General features: G+C 48.9%; 1 protein-coding gene across 2 annotated transcripts in view; it reads right to left on the bottom strand.

The window, feature by feature from the left end:
- scaf4a (SR-related CTD-associated factor 4a) overlaps positions 1 to 17,627 on the bottom strand; it is a 160,194-nt gene that overhangs the window by 20,043 nt on the left and 122,524 nt on the right. For both annotated transcript variants that reach the window (XM_072513999.1, XM_072514000.1), the window contains exons 16-18: positions 8,442 to 8,557; positions 7,010 to 7,175; positions 4,633 to 4,731 (exon numbers count right to left, since the gene is read on the bottom strand). In XM_072513999.1, the coding sequence (XP_072370100.1) occupies positions 4,633 to 4,731; positions 7,010 to 7,175; positions 8,442 to 8,557 (381 nt within the window). The remainder of the gene's footprint in view (positions 1 to 4,632; positions 4,732 to 7,009; positions 7,176 to 8,441; positions 8,558 to 17,627) is intronic.

Genomic DNA, 17,627 nt, shown 5'->3' with positions numbered 1-17,627 from the left:
CAGTCCATTTCCAAATGTAGCAAGATCTGGACGTTATCCAGCCTTGGGCCGACAAGTGGCAAGTTATATTCACGCCAGGCAATGACCATCTCCTGCAAGAGAGAATCTAACCATCACCCCATTACATTCAATGGCATTACTATTGCCGAATCCCCTACAACCAACATCCTGCGGGTTACCATTGATCAGAGACTGACCTGGACTAGCCCTATTAATACTGTGGCTACCAGGGCAGATCAAAGGCTAGGAATCCTACGGCAGGTAACTCGTCTCCTCCAAAGCCTTTCCATCATCTACAAGGCACAAGTCAGGAGTGTAATGGAATACACTTCACTTGCTTGGATGAGTGCAGCTCCAACAACACAAGGAAATCGACACCATCCAGGTCAAAGGCCATGGAATTAAGAGCAATGAATACAAAGCTGGCTCGGTGACAGGAAGCAAACGGTGGTAGGGGGACTAAACCTATGTTTTTCAGACTAGATTCTAGTTTACAGTGGCATTCACCAAATGCCACTTTTGGGTCCTTTTATTTCTTAGCTTTTATAAATAGTGCAGACACAGGGGTAGGGAGCAGCATTATAAGACAGATCATACAAAATGTGGCAAAGTAGATGATGAAGAAGATACGTTCTAGGCTTCAGGATGGCGACAGACAGGATAGTGAAATCAGCAGAAGCATGGCAAGCATTGCGCAATATTGAGAACCATAGATGAACAGAGGCACATTGGTGCCCATGTACTCAAATTCTTAAAAGGTGACATGACAAGCTGATAATTTGGTTAAAAAAGCATATGGGTTATCAAGCCCGCTTGATTACTACCCCTTCCACAAACATTCAATTCCTCTACTACTGACGAACAGTGGCAGCTGTGTGTACAATCTACTGCACTGAAGGAACTCGCCAAGGTTCCTCAGGCAACAACTTCCAAACCCACAATCACCACCATCTGGAAGGGACAAGAGCAATAGATAGCTGGGATCCCCACCACCTGGAGCATCCCCTCAAATTCACTCACCACCTTAGCTTGGAAATATATCACCATTCCTTCACTATCACTGGGCCAAAATCCTGGAACTCCCTCTCTAACTGCATAGTGGGTGTACCTGCACCTCAAGGACTGCAGCGGTTCAAGAAGGCAACTCACCACCACCTTCTGAAAGGTAACTAGGAATGAATAATAAATGCTGACCTAACAAGCGACGCCCACATTCCGTAAATATATATTTTTTAATTAGGGTTTTAAATAGAGAAATAAAGAAGCAAGAGATCATGCTTTATAAATTACTAGCCAGCCTTTAGCTGTAATATTATCATTAATTCTGGGCACCACACTTCAGGAAATATATAAAGGCTTGAGAGAGGATATAAGGAGGTTTACTAGATGTTGTAGGGATGAGAAATTCAGTAATGAATAGAGGTTGGAAAAGTTAGGCATGTGCTTCTTGGAACACAGAAGATCCAGAAGTAAAACCCAGAGATTTCCAAGACATTGAGAAGTTTTGGGTAGACAGAAAAAATTGCTCCCTCTGGAAAACTTTTTGTTATATCCTTCCATTGGTGTGTGCCAAAATCTTAAGATGTGGACATCACTAGGAGGTCCATTTGATGTCTCTTGTGGGCACTTCCCTTCAAAGATGAATTTGAGTAAGAATAGCCAATGGTCTTTGTAACTACTCGGCTTTTACACTTGAAATAGTTATATAATGGTCTTAAAAAGGCTACCCAACAGTCTTTATCATTTGCCCATTGGTAACCAATCAAAATCTTGATGTACTTTAGTAATCAGTGACATTCAGCCAACTCAACAGTAATCAACCTTTCTTTAAAAAGTGTAAATGCAACAACTTAAGTAAATTGATCATGACGGATACAGTTGCTCATCAGTAGGAGCAGGTGATAGTTACACAGCTGTTCAGCAACAGAAATGTGCATTTGTGCCCTTTATATTAGTTTTACACTCCTGAAAGAGTTTGGCGCCTTCTCGGGCTACAAACTCAACATGAGCAAAAGCGAGATCTTCCCAGTACACCCACAAGTAGGGGATGCAGCACTAACGGGACTGCCATTTAAACAAGCCCGACACAAATTTTTCTATCTGGGGATCCAAATAGCCCATGACTGGAAAGGGATCCACAAATGGAACCCCACCAGTCTGATGGAGGAAGTAAAAAAGGACCTGCAAAGATGGAACACACTCTCACTCTCCCTCGCGGGGGGAGTCCAGACAATCAAAATGAACGTACTGCCCAGGTACCTCTTCCTACCTAGATCTATCCCGATCTACATCCCCAAGGCCTTTTTCAAGGTGCTGGACAAACTAATCATGGTGTTCGTATGGGGGGCGGGGGGATGCTAGGATCCCAAAGAAGGTCCTACAAAAGGAGCCCACTTAACAAGAACCTGTATGAGTAGGTTCTTCCCGAAGGTGGAGGATAGATGTGAACTGTGCCAAGGAGGCCCGGCCAACCACGCCCACATGTTCTGGTCTTGCCCCAGACTTGCTGGGTACTGGACAGCCTTCTTCAAGGCAATGTCCAAAGTGGTGGGGATGAGGGTGGAGCCATGCCCAAAAGTGGTGGTCTTCGGGGTTTTAGACCAGCCAGATCTATTCTTGGGGAGGAGTGCGGAAGCCCTGGCCTTTGCCTCCCTGATCCCCCGCCGTAGAATCCTGTTCGGCTGGCGGTCAGCAGCACCACCCAAAGCTGCAGACTGGCTGTCCGACCTCTCGGAATCTCTCCAAATGGAGAAAATCAAATTCGCCATCAGAGGGTCAAACGACGGCTTCCACAGAACGTGGGAGCCATTCACGCATTTGTTCCGGGACCTGTTTGTGGCCAACGAGCAAGAGGAAGAATAGCTAGGTAGCCAAGAATCAAGGGAAAGTAGCCAAAGCATGAGAGGGAGAGATAGACCGGGAGGGGGCAGCTAAACCTAAGAGGAAAGAAAGGCGAACCACAGGAGGGGGGTGGGGGGGGGGGGGGGGGGGGGGGGGTGGAGAGAGGGAAGAGATAGGGAACAAGAGAGGAGAACCAGGGAGATGGGGGGCTGGGAAATGAGAGCCGGAAGGAAGGCACGGGATACAATAACGAACTTGGCATCTCCAGGAACAGAGAACGAGGAGAATGAAGGCGAAAGACAGGAGGAACGGCAGAAGCGGAGTTGAGCGCGAGACGGCAGCACGATCCGTCCGGAAGAAGCAAGCGACAACACCAACACCAAACCCATTTGAGTATTGCCCACTGTAATTGTTTCTCCGGCACCCGAATGTATATTTACCTCCCAGTCTCCATCCCGCCCCCTCCCTCCCCCCCACAAACAGTCGCCTACCTATATGTTGTAAATAATTTTGCCAGTTGTAGAGTTGCTGCTGTTGAGCTGGGGCACAATACCCTACCAGTTATTCTATTTTTTTTTTTTAATTATTTTATTTTCTTTGATATGTTTGGGTGCGCCCTTCTCTTCTGTATATGTATGTGTGTAAATATATATATATATATATATATGCTTCTTATCCTGTGTACAAAATGGTAAATATACTTTGTTCAAAAACCCAATAAAAAACATTTATAAATTATGGTGGCAGAGCTGGGCACACAATACTCCAAAAAAAATATTAGTTTTACATACCAAGCTCAGGCCCAGGAATATAACATTCTAAAAATAGGTTCTTGATGTGTTTCCTCTTTCAATAGTATAAATATGATGCACAGCAGCATGTACGTAACTGAATGATTATACTGTCATACAGGTCAATTGCATTACTACATATAGTTATTCAGAGGCCTCGCATCCTTTTATTGCCATTCTAGCCCACAGCTACAGTCTTTCAAGGACCATAACACTTTAAGAATATTTTCTTTGCTGTCTTCATTTTTTTCTTTCAAATCTTTTACAACCAAGATGTCACCAGCCTCCTAACCTTTTGGAAATTTGTTCCAAAATATAATCATTTATTGAATTACAATAATATAGGTACTTTTCAGATGGTGAAAGATTAATACCCAGAAGGGTGGAAAGAGGAGGATGTGTAGCTCACTTGACCAAATTCCTTTCAGAACTATTACCTCAGTCTGATAAAACCATTAAAGGCAGCTGAAAACAGCTTTTCATTTTATTCTTCTTTGAAGTCTATACAAATTTTAACTGATGATAGAACTGGTTTTTCGCAGTTAGTACATTACTTTAAAAGGGTCATAATTTTTTTTTAAAACAAAGAAACCACTGAAAAGCATCTTTAGAGGTAGACAAGACTTCTGGTTTAGGAACGTTCCTCTTATGGCAGACTACAGATAACATGATGGTTAAAGGGAAGAAGTCTGCTAACTGCTGATATGAGACATGCTTTAGTAATAACTTCAGGTTCTGCCTCAAAAATCTCTTCAAAAGTAATCTTGGGATTTTTTTCACGTTGAGACCTCTCTAATGTCAGTAGAGGTCAATGAAAGATAAAACTAACTTGCACATTTACACAGAAGCGAAATCGGAAATAAAACAGGAAATATGCTCTTGCGTATTTCCAGCATTTTCTGTTATTTAATTTTCACATTTGGCTGGTTACCAAACAAATGATGTGGCAGTGTCTGCTGGAGATCACAAATTATAAAATGAAAAAGTAAGAGTGACTAACCAGGAAGATGGGAAGACTCGCATGTTTGAATGTTAGCCCCTGTATTTCCAATGGGCATTGCAGTACTCAGTGGAGGAATAGCTCCCGGTGGAAGATAACCTGAAATAACAATGTTTACATGACAGAAATGTTTTGTGAACAGAACAAGCCAGAAATGATTCACCTAAACATGCTTATGGAGTCTAAAATGTGTTCACTTTTCACATTAGATTTATGTTTCTAATGATGAATGCACTTAGATTGAGACAATTTTGTCACACGAATTTGAAGAAGCACTTTAATGTTGAGCTTATTAAGCAAAGTATATTTTCACAAGTGTTTTATTTTTTTAAAAGATACCTAGGTGAAAAGCAGCGAATATGGTAAATGAAAGTTGTTTTCTCCACAGACTGAACAATAAGAAAATAGTTAACTTTCTATATAAACAACCTCAAAACCATTGTGAGGTTTCCATTTCTGACTGGAAGGAGATAAAATCTGAGAAACTGGGACACAGCCCAAGGAGAAAGAGTAGACACATGGAATAATCGGCTGAATGGCCTTCTCCCATGTTGTATCATTCAATGATTTCTGCAAGTGCTGTTTTGTTAAATGGAAAGCTGTGAGGAATTTTGTAGAAACAAATTAGAAACTGATGGACAGTTAGCTGTTATTTTGTTTATGTTAAGCAAGACAATCCAACAATCGTGACTACCATGGTGTGCTCTTTATCTTGTATTATGCCAATAACTTTGTATGCATTGAATTAAGTGAGTCTGCTGAAATGGCAGTGCTTCAAAAACAATTAAACAAGAAGGGTATGGTAATATATAGTAGTGGTGCTGGACCAGCAATCAAAATGTTACAAGTTCAAATTACACGATGGAAAGTTGCAAATTTGAATTTAATGCATCAGGGCCTCTATGGGCCATCAGCAGTAAAAAAGAAAAATGCAAGATTCCTCCCAGTCCCCCGATCATGACACCGTGTAGCTTGAAAGTTTCAGCCTTAAATATTTAATTGCTCCAAATCAGAAATAGGAACAGTTATAGAGAATGGAACCAAGGTGTGCTGAGTATTAATTATATTTATAGCACTACGGTAAAATTTAGTTTATTTTTTAGAAACATTGTGCTTTGAAAGACTGATCAATCTGAAGTTATTTATTTTGGTCAGAGGAATAGAAAAACACTTTTTTAAATGCAGAGAAATTATTAAATGTTCTTGTACAAGAAACAAAGTCAACACACACAAACAGCAAGCAACTGGGAAGGCAAATGCAGGTTGACCTTAATTGCAATAGGATTGACGGACAAGAGTGAGGAAACTTGGTGCAATTGTACAGAATTTGGGTGAGATCACATATGGAATATAGTGTACAATCTATAACCCCAAGGAAGGGCATCCTTGCTTTAAAGATAAAGGCCAACTAAATTGATTCCTGGGTTGAGAAGTCTAGTCTATGAGGAGAGATCAAGAAGAATTGCCTTATACTCTCTGGAGTACAGAAGTATTGGAAATGATCTCATTGAAACATGCAAGATTCTGCGAAGGCTTGACAGGGTATATGCTCAGAGGCGGTTTTCCCATGGCTGAAGTGTCCACAATTAGGGGGAATTTTATCTGAATAAAGGAACAGCCATTTCAAACTGAGCAGAAGATAAACATTTTAAACAGAGGGTTGTGAATCTTTAGAATTCTTCACCGTAAAGGGACATGGATTCTAAATCTTTGAATATACGGAGTAGAGATGATCAATAGATTTTTGGACCTTAAGGGAATCCAGGGATATGGGAATGGGAGGAAGTTTTTTCTGACTCAGGATCAACCATGATCTTATGAAATGACTGGGAAGACTCGAGGAGCCTATTTATGTTCCTGTTTTTATGTTTTCAATTTACAGAAAACCAAAATACCATTCAGTGAGGGTTGAACGTTTGAAAAATTTATCACAGCTACTTTTAAAAATTAAAAAAAGTACATACTATAATGTTTCTCTAAAATAAGAAGGGTAATATTATAATTTTTCTCTTCCTAATAAAGTTTGTCTACATGATTGGAAATATTCTTGAAATATAAGAAACAAATTTGATGAAAGGACGGATTTTCTTTAAAATAAGACGCTGAACATATTAGTGGTAAATGTTTTTCTCTATAAAGGTACAACAGCAAGGTAGCCAACTTGAACTATTTTCCTGGGGCGGGATTCTCCGGCCTTCCAGCCACCTGTTTCTCGGCGGTGGGATTTTCTGGTCCCGCCACAGTAAATGGGAAACCTGCGACGGGAACGCAGCAGGACCAGAGAATCTCGCCAGCATGAATGACCGGAGAATTAGGCCGAGGTGCTATCACTAATACTTTCTACTGAAATTTATAAAAATAGTGTGAAGTAACATACCAGGTGGTGGCTGGACTGGATTGAAACCAGGACGCATAAATGGAGGCGGCGGTGGTGGTGGTGGTGGTGGAGGCGGCACTCCAGGATTGAAAGTAGGCGGTGGAATTGTTGAAAAGTTTGGTGGATGGAGTCTACCAACAGTTGGAATTGGCTGAACTCCAGGAATCTGCAAAAACAAATTTTAGTAATAATTTACTTCTAAAATATTTTGATGTGCCTCATAAAAATACACTGAAAGCAGTAAATTTTGTGATAAAAGGCAATTAACTGTCCATTTGTCCCATTTTCAGCAAATCGTCAAAAATTCCAAGTACACACTTGGCCACATTAAGTCTATTACAGACTAATATCGAATGAGCATAATTCAGATGTTGCATTTCAAATGAAACTTAAATACAAAATACAGGAGTTGCCATTCATTAATCATTCGCATCAAATTGAATTGATATTTTTTATATGAGATACATGCATTTGAGCCAGTATCACATTGGTAGAAATAATGAGATAATGCAACTATGATCAGACATCTTAGAAAGCGGGTTAAAAAAAAGTAAATGCAGTGTAATCTGATTAAGTATAAAATAGTATGGGTCGAGGCACAAAAGAAAAAATATATTTTAAATGTTGCAGTCATGAAAGGAATCTGAAGTTTAATGTGGCTAAACTGATGATACTGGGCAAAGATAAAACCTACAATAACAAGTTAACTATAGTGTTCCTTTAGCACAGAGAACGTCGCAAGACACTTTACATGGACGCTGGAAGAGAGGAGTTAGAGGATGGGGCAGAAAACATGTTTGAAAAGATGAATTTAGATAAGATTATTAATATATGGAGTCATGGAGAGGCAGAGGCACTCAGGTAAAATGTTCTATTATTATTGGAACTGCCAACAATAAGGACAAGGAGGATGAGGTGGACAAAAAGCATTATTAATGCAAGCTACTGTTCAGGGTGTCTCTGGTGTTGACCATTCCCACTGAATTTTTCCAGGGTACTGAGAAGCAGTGGCCTAAAAGACCAATTTCAACGCACAATGCACTGAAGTGCCATTTAAAGCTGATGACTATTGCTTTGCTTAAAAGACATACAGCAGTCGTCCCTGCCACACCCCCCCCCCCCCCCCCCCACACCCCCACCACACACACACACACACCACCTTTCAGGAAGCATGGTTTGAACTGATATGCAGCAATCATCTATATAGGACATTGGCATTGCGGCACTATCCTTCAGGCAATGGCCGCAATAAATCAGCAATACAAAGGATATTATCTTCAGCAGATATACAAATACACAAGACGGGACTCATTCCAAAGTCCTACTTCTTGATGCATAGCAGCTCTGGTAACAAGACCAGTATTCCACCACTCATTTTGCTCATACAAAGATTACTGATCTACCTCAAAAAAATCAATCAATTCATTCTTACCTGTGTAGGCATTGGCAAAGAGGCCGGAGGCATTTCTTCTGGTTGTGTCACTGCAGTATTACCATTTTCTGCTGCATCAACAACAGTTGCTGGTGCCTTTGTAATAGTCTTCCATTCTAATATAATAAGAATATATAACATAAGAAATAGGAGTTGGCCAAGACTGCATCACAAATCAAGATGATTAGAGTTAATGCTCAACCTCAATTCCACTGGGAAACAAAAATCTATAACTTTTCCTTGAATAGTAATATCTTGAATATACTCAATAAATGAGCATCCACAGTTCTTCAGAGTAGAGAATTCTAAAGATTCACAACCCTGTGAGTGAAGAATGTTTTCCTAATTTCAATTCAATGATTGGTCTCTTAATCGGAGATTCTGACTCCATTTTCTAGATTTCCCAGCCAGAAGAAACATATTTTCGCCATCTACCCAGTCAAGCCGCTGAAGAATTTTCTGTTTCAAAGAAACTGTCTCCCATTGTTCTAAACTTTAGGAAATATTTGTCTTGGGCACGTGAGCATCCCCAGGAAGGCCAGTCATTGCCCTCGAAAAGGTGGGTGAGCTGCTTCTTGAACAGCTAAAGTCAGTGCTGTTAGGGAGGGAGTTCCAGTACTTTGACCCAGCAATTATAGTTCCAAGTAAGCTAGAAAGGAATTTGCAGGTGGTGTTCCCATGCATCTGCTGCCCTTCATCTTCGACGTCAGGGGTTGTGGGTTTCGAAGATGCTGTTGGGATGATCCTTGGCAATCTATTTAAGTGAATGGTAAACTATGCAGCCATTGTGCACCAGTGGCAGAGGGAGGGAATGGTTAAGGGGTGGATTGAGTGCCTTCAAGTGGGCTACTTTGTTTTAGATGGTGTCACACTCGAGTGCTGTTGGAGTTTTACTCATCCAGGCAAAGTTGAGATTAATGTATTGTACTCCTAATTTGCGCATTATATATGGTGGACTGGTTTTGGGTTGTCCGCAAATTGTTCGCTGCAGACTTCCCAGCCTCTGACCCACTTTAGTAGCGACACCAATTATATGGCTGATCCAGTTCAGTTTCTGGTCAGTGGTATCCCAAGATGTTGACAGTGGGGCTTTCAGCAATGGTAATGCCATTAAATGCCACGGGGAAATGAATAGATCCTCACTGGTTAGAGATGGTCATTGCCTGGCACTTGTATGTCATGAATGTTACTTGCCACTTACCAGCCCAAGCCTGAATGTTGTCCAGCTCTTACCTTCATGTGGATATGGACTGTATCAATAACTGAGGGGTTGTGAACAGTATTGAACACGGCAATCATCAAATTAACCACGTGACATCCATGCAAGGCACTTCCTTGCAGTAACATCCCAATGCTCATTGTAAAATCTGGACTTTATCCCTGTTATAATGTTTCTTGTCTGATTGTATGTTATTTATCATGACAGCAGGGATGTGTTTCCTGTTGACTACTATATTGAATGCTTTATCCTTAAGAATCGCAGAATCCTCAGCATCCTCCTTTTAGTTAAGGGGTGTGCTGCGTAGGTGGTATGGTAGCATGGCTGTGTGACAGTCATCTGCCTCTTCTTCTTAACCATACTTTCTGATGGCAATCTATGCTTTAAGGTCTTCTTACTTTAATCATGATAAATAGGAGTAGTTCCATTGCCAAGAGGTGGGCGAGTGGTTTAGGTCATCAGTGGGGTCAAAATGTGGGAGGGACATTGGTGCCAATTCTCATTCTGGATTATTTTTTCTCCTCTTTTCTGAAGAGTATGTCTCCTGAGTGGAATAAAGGAATGGTAGTAGGGATAGCCCTACAAGTCCTCACATACATTGAGAAATGTCTCCTTAGAATTAGCTTAGTTGTAAATGTTTGTTTTTCGTTTTGTGGTTAAAGGATTGTTAGCTGGATCTTGGAATGGTACAGGCAGGTCTCTTATTTGAGACAAAGATGTTATATTGTATATATGGCATCGCTGGCATGACTGGAAATGGGGGAAGTATTTTTGGACGCACGGCCAAAGGTGGTGCAAAATCCTAATCTTGGGCGAAATTCTCCGTTATCGGCGGAAAGTCCGCCGATCAGCGCAAAAAACGGCGCAAATCCGACTTGCGTCACGTCGGAAAAATGGGTCGATAGTCTCCGGCCCGAAATGGGCTAGCAGCGACGTAACGGGATCCGCGCTTGCGCAGTGGTTCACGCCGTGCAGCGTCATATGTGCTGCACGGCGTGACGGCTCATAAGGCCGCGCTGCTCCCCCCCACCCGACCGGAACACCCGAACGCAACACCCGACTGGGTGGCTGGCCGTCGCTCAGCCCCGAGGTTCGAGTCACGCGATGTGGAGGCGCTCCTGGACGCGGTGGAGCAGAGGACGGACGCCCTGTATCCCGGGCACGGCCGCAGAGTTGCCCCACGCCACAGCCGGCGTCTATGGAGGGAAGTGGCAGAGGCCGTCACCGCTGTGGCCCTGACACCACGGACAGGCACCCAGTGCCACAAGAAAGTGAATGACCTCGTCAGAGCAGGCAGGGTGAGCCTCCCCATATCCCCCACTCCCCATATCCCCCCCTCCCCCATATCCCCCCCTCCCCCATATCCCCCCTTCCCCCATATCCCCAAGTGAATCCAGCCCTAACCTTAACCTCTGCAATGCACGCGCAACCGATGGCGTGCATTCATATACCTGCCTAACACTGTTGCCTTTTACCCCTGCCCCCCCCCTGCCCCCCCCCCCCCCCCCCCACCCACAGGAGAAGCGCGCACACAACAATAGGGAGCATGTGAGGATTGGAGGAGGGCCCGCTGATGAGGCGCCACTGACCGAACACCAGGAAAGGGCCCTGGAACTGGCTGGCGGACCTGAGGACCGGGAGGTTGCTGATGCAGAGGTCGGGGGCGTACTAGCAAGTGAGCCACCGACAGCCCGTCCCCATATACCCCCTCCCCTATATCCCCCTCCCCCGTATCACCTGATCACTGCCTGATGTCTAACCATGCATGCTTCATTGTGTATCGCAGGACCAAACGTCCAGGCACCCATCCCCGCAGATGCAGACCGCCCGCAGGATGCCCCTCGGAGACCACAGGAGACGGAGAGACCCGCACCCTCCAGCATGCGACGCCCGCAGGATGCCCCTCGGAGACCACAGGAGACGGAGAGACCCGCACCCTCCAGCATGCGACGCCCGCAGGATGCCCCTCGGAGACCACGGGAGACGGAGAGACCCGGACCTTCCAGCATGCGACGCCCGCAGGATGCCCCTCGCACACCACGGGAGACGGAGAGACCCGGACCCTCCAGCATGCGACGCCCGCAGGATGCCCCTCGCACACCACGGGAGACGGAGAGACCTGGAGCAACAGGGAGACGACACCCCCGTCACGTGCAGGAGCGACCACCCAGCGACGAGGGGGGCAGCCACAGGCCCCCGTCACATCCGAGCCAGGACACCACTACCCAGGACACCACTACCCGGGACAGCACTACCCAGGAAGACAAAATACCGGACAGTGACTCAGAGTGGATGGGTGGAGACGAACCCCCACCCCAAAGTGCCATGGACTCAGAGTGGGACGAAGAGCACGACACAACGCCACTCCTGTCACCAACACCCTCCACCATCACAGAAACACTCACCACGGTTGGGCATTTTAGTGATGAGGCGTCTGGTACACTCACTGGTGTGCACAACACAGCCGTCCCGGTACAGCAGGTGGAGGTAGGAGCAGCAGAGGGACCGGGCGGTCGGAGGGCAGCCCAGCCCAAGCGAACATCTGCCGCCCAGATGGATCCCGGGTTCCTGCAGTTACCACACCCACACATAGATCCGATGCAACCACCGACCCGGAGACGAGCGAAGAGGGTGACGGGCGGCTTGCGTCGGCTGCGGTCGCAGGTGGAGGAGTCCACCCTCGTCCAGGAGCTGGGAGTGGTGCCGGTCATGCGTGCCACCCAGGCCGACACCGCACGGGTGGCGACCGCGGTGGAGGCAATGGGTGCGATGGTGTCAGACATGGGGAACGGTTTGAGAGGCCTGGGGCCTTCCGTGCAGGCGGCGTCTGTGGCCCAGGAAATGGCTGCCCTCTCACAGGCGGCCATGAGCCAGTGCCAGCGCCAGATGGCAGAGGCGCTCAACGCCATAGCCCAGTCTCAGCAGGCCATGGCCCAGTCTCTGCAGGCCATCGCTGAGGGCATCGGCGCCAGTGGCCATGTGCGAGCCGGCGTCGCACTGTCACAGACAGGGTTTGCCAACCCCCTGGGCTCCATGGCTGCAAACCTGCAGACCCCTGTCGATACCAGCACGGGCCTCCAGGACTGGCAGCGCCAGATGTCGGGGGGGGCGTCGGATGGCCAGTCCGTTCGCATCCCCCACCCATGTAGAGGCCTGGGGGCCATCGGGCACCCCGAGGGAGGAGGAGGTGGTGTGGTCCGACCCGGCTCCCTCTGTAGGGGAGGTCCCGGTACACCGCGACACCACGGACTCCCCCCCTTCCGTCCCAGGTGCATCGGGTGGGCAACGGGCAGGACAGGCTGGCAGCTCGCCATTCCAGTCGCCCGGGCCGCAGCCTGGCCCATCTAGGCCAGGACGCCCTAGGAAACGGCCGCCAAAGGGATCCAGTGTCAGAGGGCAGGAATCACAGGAGTCCACCTCCAGTTCTGCTGTACCGTCTGGGGAACCACGTAGACGTAGTCAAAGGGCCCGTAAGGCCAAACAATTAGACACTGAGTAAGTTGGCACGGGTGCAGGGCACAGATGAGTTTTAGGGGCTAGGGCACGTGCATGAACTCCTTTGGTTATTAAAGTCAATGTTACACCTACCGAAGCTGCCTTTGTGCTCTGTCCAAAGTGTGCGGGGGTGTCATGTACGTTGAGCGCAAGTGTGTGTGTGAGGGGTGGTCTTACCTCAGCCCCAGGTGAGTCTGCCCCCTTCCCCCTGGGCCGCCATCAACATCCCCCGGGCAGAGGACGGGACCGTGCGCTGCAGTGTCACAGCCGCATGCAGGGATGGTCCGGGTGGATGGTGGTACTGTGGCCATGGGTCAGACATAGTCCAACGATGTAGAGCCAGGAGCTCACCGCAGGGCGGGTTGTCATCATCCTCCATGGCCTGCGATAGACACGCGTCCACCCGCAACTGTGTGAGCCCGGCCCGTTGTGCCGCAGGTGGATCGGCAATGGGGGGGGGGGGGGTGCATGCGGGTGGGGTGGGTGGGGTTAGGGAGGGGGGTGAGGGTGGGTGGGGGGTGTGGGTGGTCGGCTGTTGCCATGGTGTGCGGTCTGTGGCCATACTACCCGATTCCCACGCCCATCTAGTCAGTGAAGCAGGCGTCTATCAGTCTGTCCCGTGCCCGCTGGGCCAGCCGGTAACGGTGGACAGCCACCCGCCTGTGTCTACCCTGTCTGCCCTGACCATTGCCCCCATCCCCCTCATCTGAGGAGGACTGGGCCTCTTCCTGCTGCTCCTCCACTCCGCCCTCCTCTGCCTGCGGCACATCGCCCCTCTGCTGGGCTATGTTGTGCAGGACGCAGCACACCACAATGATGCGGCCGACCCTATCTGACCGATACTGGAGGGCGCCCCCAGAGAGGTCCAGGCACCTGAAACGCATCTTCAGCACGCCAAAGCACCTCTCTATCACTCCCCTTGTCGCTACATGGGCACCATTGTAGCGGTTCTCCGCCTCATTGCGTGGCCTCCGTATAGGCGTCATCAGCCACGATCGAAATGGGTAGCCCCTGACGCCCAGCAACCAGCCCCTCAGCCGGGGATGGCGTCCCTCGTACATGCCGGGGATGGATGACCGCGACAACACGAATGAGTCGTGTACACTGCCTGGGTGACGGGCGCAGATGTGCAGGATCATCATGCAGTGGTCGCAGACCACCTGTACGTTCATCGAATAGGTCCCCTTCCTATTAGTGAACACGGCCCTGTTATCTGCAGGTGGCCGCACGGCGACGTGCATCCCATCGATCGCACCCTGGACCATGGGGAACCCGGCCATGGCAGAGAAGCCCACGGCCCGGGCATCTTGGCTGGCCCGGTCCACGGGGAAGCGGATGTAGCGGTGCGCCATGGCATATAGGGCATCTGTCACTGCCCGGATGCACCGGTGCACCGATGTCTGCGATATGCCGGACAGGTCCCCACTCGGTGCCTGGAATGACCCCGTTGCAGAAAAGTTCAGGGCCACCGTAACCTTGACGGACACGGGGAGAGGGTGTCCCCCGCCAGTGCCACGCGGTGACAGGTGTGCCAGCAGGTGGCAGATGTGTGCCACAGTTTCCCGGCTCATCCGGAGTCTCCTCCTGCATTCCCGGTCCGTGAGGTCCTGGTATGACTGCCGGGGCCGGTACACACGGGGCGCCCTCGGGTGCCTCCGTTGCCGTGGGGCCGCGACGTCCTCCTCCCCCTCCTCGTCCTGTCGCTCAGGTGGCCCTCCAGCCTGGGCGGCTGCCGCCTGCCCCTCTGCGGCAGCCTGCGCCGCCTCTCTGGCACGCTCCTCCTCCTCCTCCTCATCCAGGGCAACATAGACATGAGCGGCTGCCACCACGGCGGCCAACATCGCTGGATGATCTGAAAACATGACGGCCTGTTTGGGGGGGGGGGGGGGGGGGGGGGGGGGAGAGAAGGGGAACGACGACATGTCATCATTGCCCATATCCCCTCCTCCCCCCAGCCAGGTGGCATGGACCGCATGGATCCAACTGTTGGAGGCTGGCACCTGGCCAGGTGGACCAACTCACTTGCCCTCCCATCCCCCTCCTCGGCACGGACCCCCCCCCCCAACCTCCACCCCGGCACGGACCCCCCCCCCCAACCTCCACCCCGGCATGGACCCCCCCCAACCTCCACCCCGGCACGGACCCCCCCCCCCCAAACTCCACCCCGGCACGGACCCCCCCCCCCCCCAAACTCCATCCCGGCACGGACCCCCCCCCCCAACCTCCACCCCGGCACGGTCCCGTCCCCCCCCCCCACCTCGGCACGGACCCCCCCCCCCCCCCCCAACCCGGACCCCCCCCCCCCCCCCCCAACCTCCACCCTGGCACGGAGCCCCCCCCCCCCAACCTCCACCCCAGCACGGACCCCCCCCCCTCAACCTCCACCCCGGCAGGGACCCCCCCCCAACCCGGACTTCCCCCCCAACCTCCACCCCGGCACGGACCCCCCATCCACCTCCCCAGCATGGACCCCCTCCCGGCACTCCCCCGGAGCCCAGCCTACTCTAAACCCCCCCACCCCCCGCCGCGCGCACACACACACAACCCGAGACACACCTCTCCTCACGCATTCAGACTGCGGCCACGCCATTGCCTGCCCAGAGCCAACCCCCCAGGCCGTCACTCACCTCCACGCTGGTCGGCGTGAGCCTGGAGCACCGGATCACGCCGATGAAAAGGAGGTTTAATTTACGTCGACGTGACCGGTCATCACGTCGACGGGACTTCGGCCCGTCCGGAAGGGACAATATCGGCAGGCCGAAAATCGGCTGCCTTGCGCAGACCCGTGACATTCTCCGCGGCAGCGGCGACATTAACGCCCCGCCGACTTTTCTCCCTTCGGAGACTTCGGCAACCGGCGGGGGCGGGATTCACGGCGGCCAACGGCCATTCTCCGACCCTCTGGGGGGTCGGAGAATGACGCCCCAGATATTTTCTCTGGCTGATTGAGCAATAGGGGTCGCTACATTAAAAATCTGCTCCTGGAATGTAAAGGGAATAATACATCATCCTATTAAGAGGAAAGATTTTGACTTACTTTAAAAAAGTTGACAGATGGGAAACTTGTAACGGCTTACATCTGAGGGGGAACTTGAGTGGAAGGGGTCAAATTCTGCATTAAAATATGTGGTGAACGAGTTATCCCTGAGCCGATACGCATCAAATTAAGTAAAACCTTCAGAAAAACAGGAGCATGAAACAGCAGCATGACCGTAAATCACTATACTGCCCATTGAACAGGAGGCAACCAAGTGCAAGATTCTTCTTGGCGTAAAACATAGTCAATATGTCAAAATAGTCCAGTATGACATCGATGAGGAGCAGAAAGATATGTGAATTCATTATCCCGAAGAAGAAGAGTTCTCCAAGCATCTAAGTACCCACTTCCTCGCAAACCGACACGAGTGCCCTAGCCTGTTAGCTGTGGGGGAACATTGTCCATCAAAGGGTTACGGTGACAATTGAAGTCGCCACCTAGGCTAGGGGGCTAGTCACTTCATACACGGCCAACAAAAGGCTCAAAATTCTGGAGCCGGTTTCAAATACAATTGGCCAAAGCAGAGAGGGAGTATGGTAGGAGGTCCAATCGCTTGCTGTTGAAAGAGGTTTGTGCAATTTGTGCTGCACTGGACTCCTTGCTGACTAAGCAGGCTGAGGGAGTTTAAAATTTGCGATATAGTAGTTAAATGAATTTGGGAACAAACCAACTAGATACCTGGCCTTTCTGACGAAGAAGGTTGACTCTAAGGGTATCTCCTCTGTGTTAGATTCCAAGGGTAATAGACTGATCAAAAAGGAGGATCTTAATAAATCATTTAAGGATTTTTATACCAATTTATATAAATCAGACCAACCTGGGTATGCACTTACGCTGATGGAGCATTTCTTCTCTTCTCTTAAGCTCCCAGTGATTTCTGAGGACCAACAGTTAGTCTTATTTCCAATGGGGAAGCAGTTCTTACATTGAAGGAGCTTCAATCTGGTATGGCCTGAGGGCCAGTTGGTCTTGAATGTGAGTTTTAAAAGTTAAAGACTTGGTATTAGATCCACTGACTAGCATGAATAGTCACTCATTTGAAGCAGGTCTGTTGCCATAGACCCTCTGGGAGGCTAATATCTCCCTAATCCTGAACGCAGGCAAGAATCCTGAAGAGTGGCGCATGCTATAGGCCAATTTCACTCCTGAATGTAGATTTGAAATTGTTGTCTTAAGTGTTAGCAGGCATCTGGAGGGAGTTCTCCATTGATCATCAAGGGCAATTAGACTGGGTATATAACGGGTTTGGTAACAATGTTAGGAGACGACTACATGTTATTCAGGTCTTTCAAAAACGGGCAGTTGAATGTGTTAGTGGTCTCCTTCGATGCAGAGAAAGCTTTTGACCGGGTAGAGTGGAATTACTTTTTTTAAACGTTGCAGAGGTTTGGGCTGACACGTTAAATGGGAGTACGTTAAATGGATAGATGCTTTA

This window comes from Scyliorhinus torazame, chromosome 8 (assembly GCF_047496885.1).
Source record: "Scyliorhinus torazame isolate Kashiwa2021f chromosome 8, sScyTor2.1, whole genome shotgun sequence".
In the NCBI taxonomy this organism is placed as follows: domain Eukaryota; kingdom Metazoa; phylum Chordata; class Chondrichthyes; order Carcharhiniformes; family Scyliorhinidae; genus Scyliorhinus; species Scyliorhinus torazame.
This window is presented reverse-complemented; position numbering and strand designations above follow the sequence as displayed.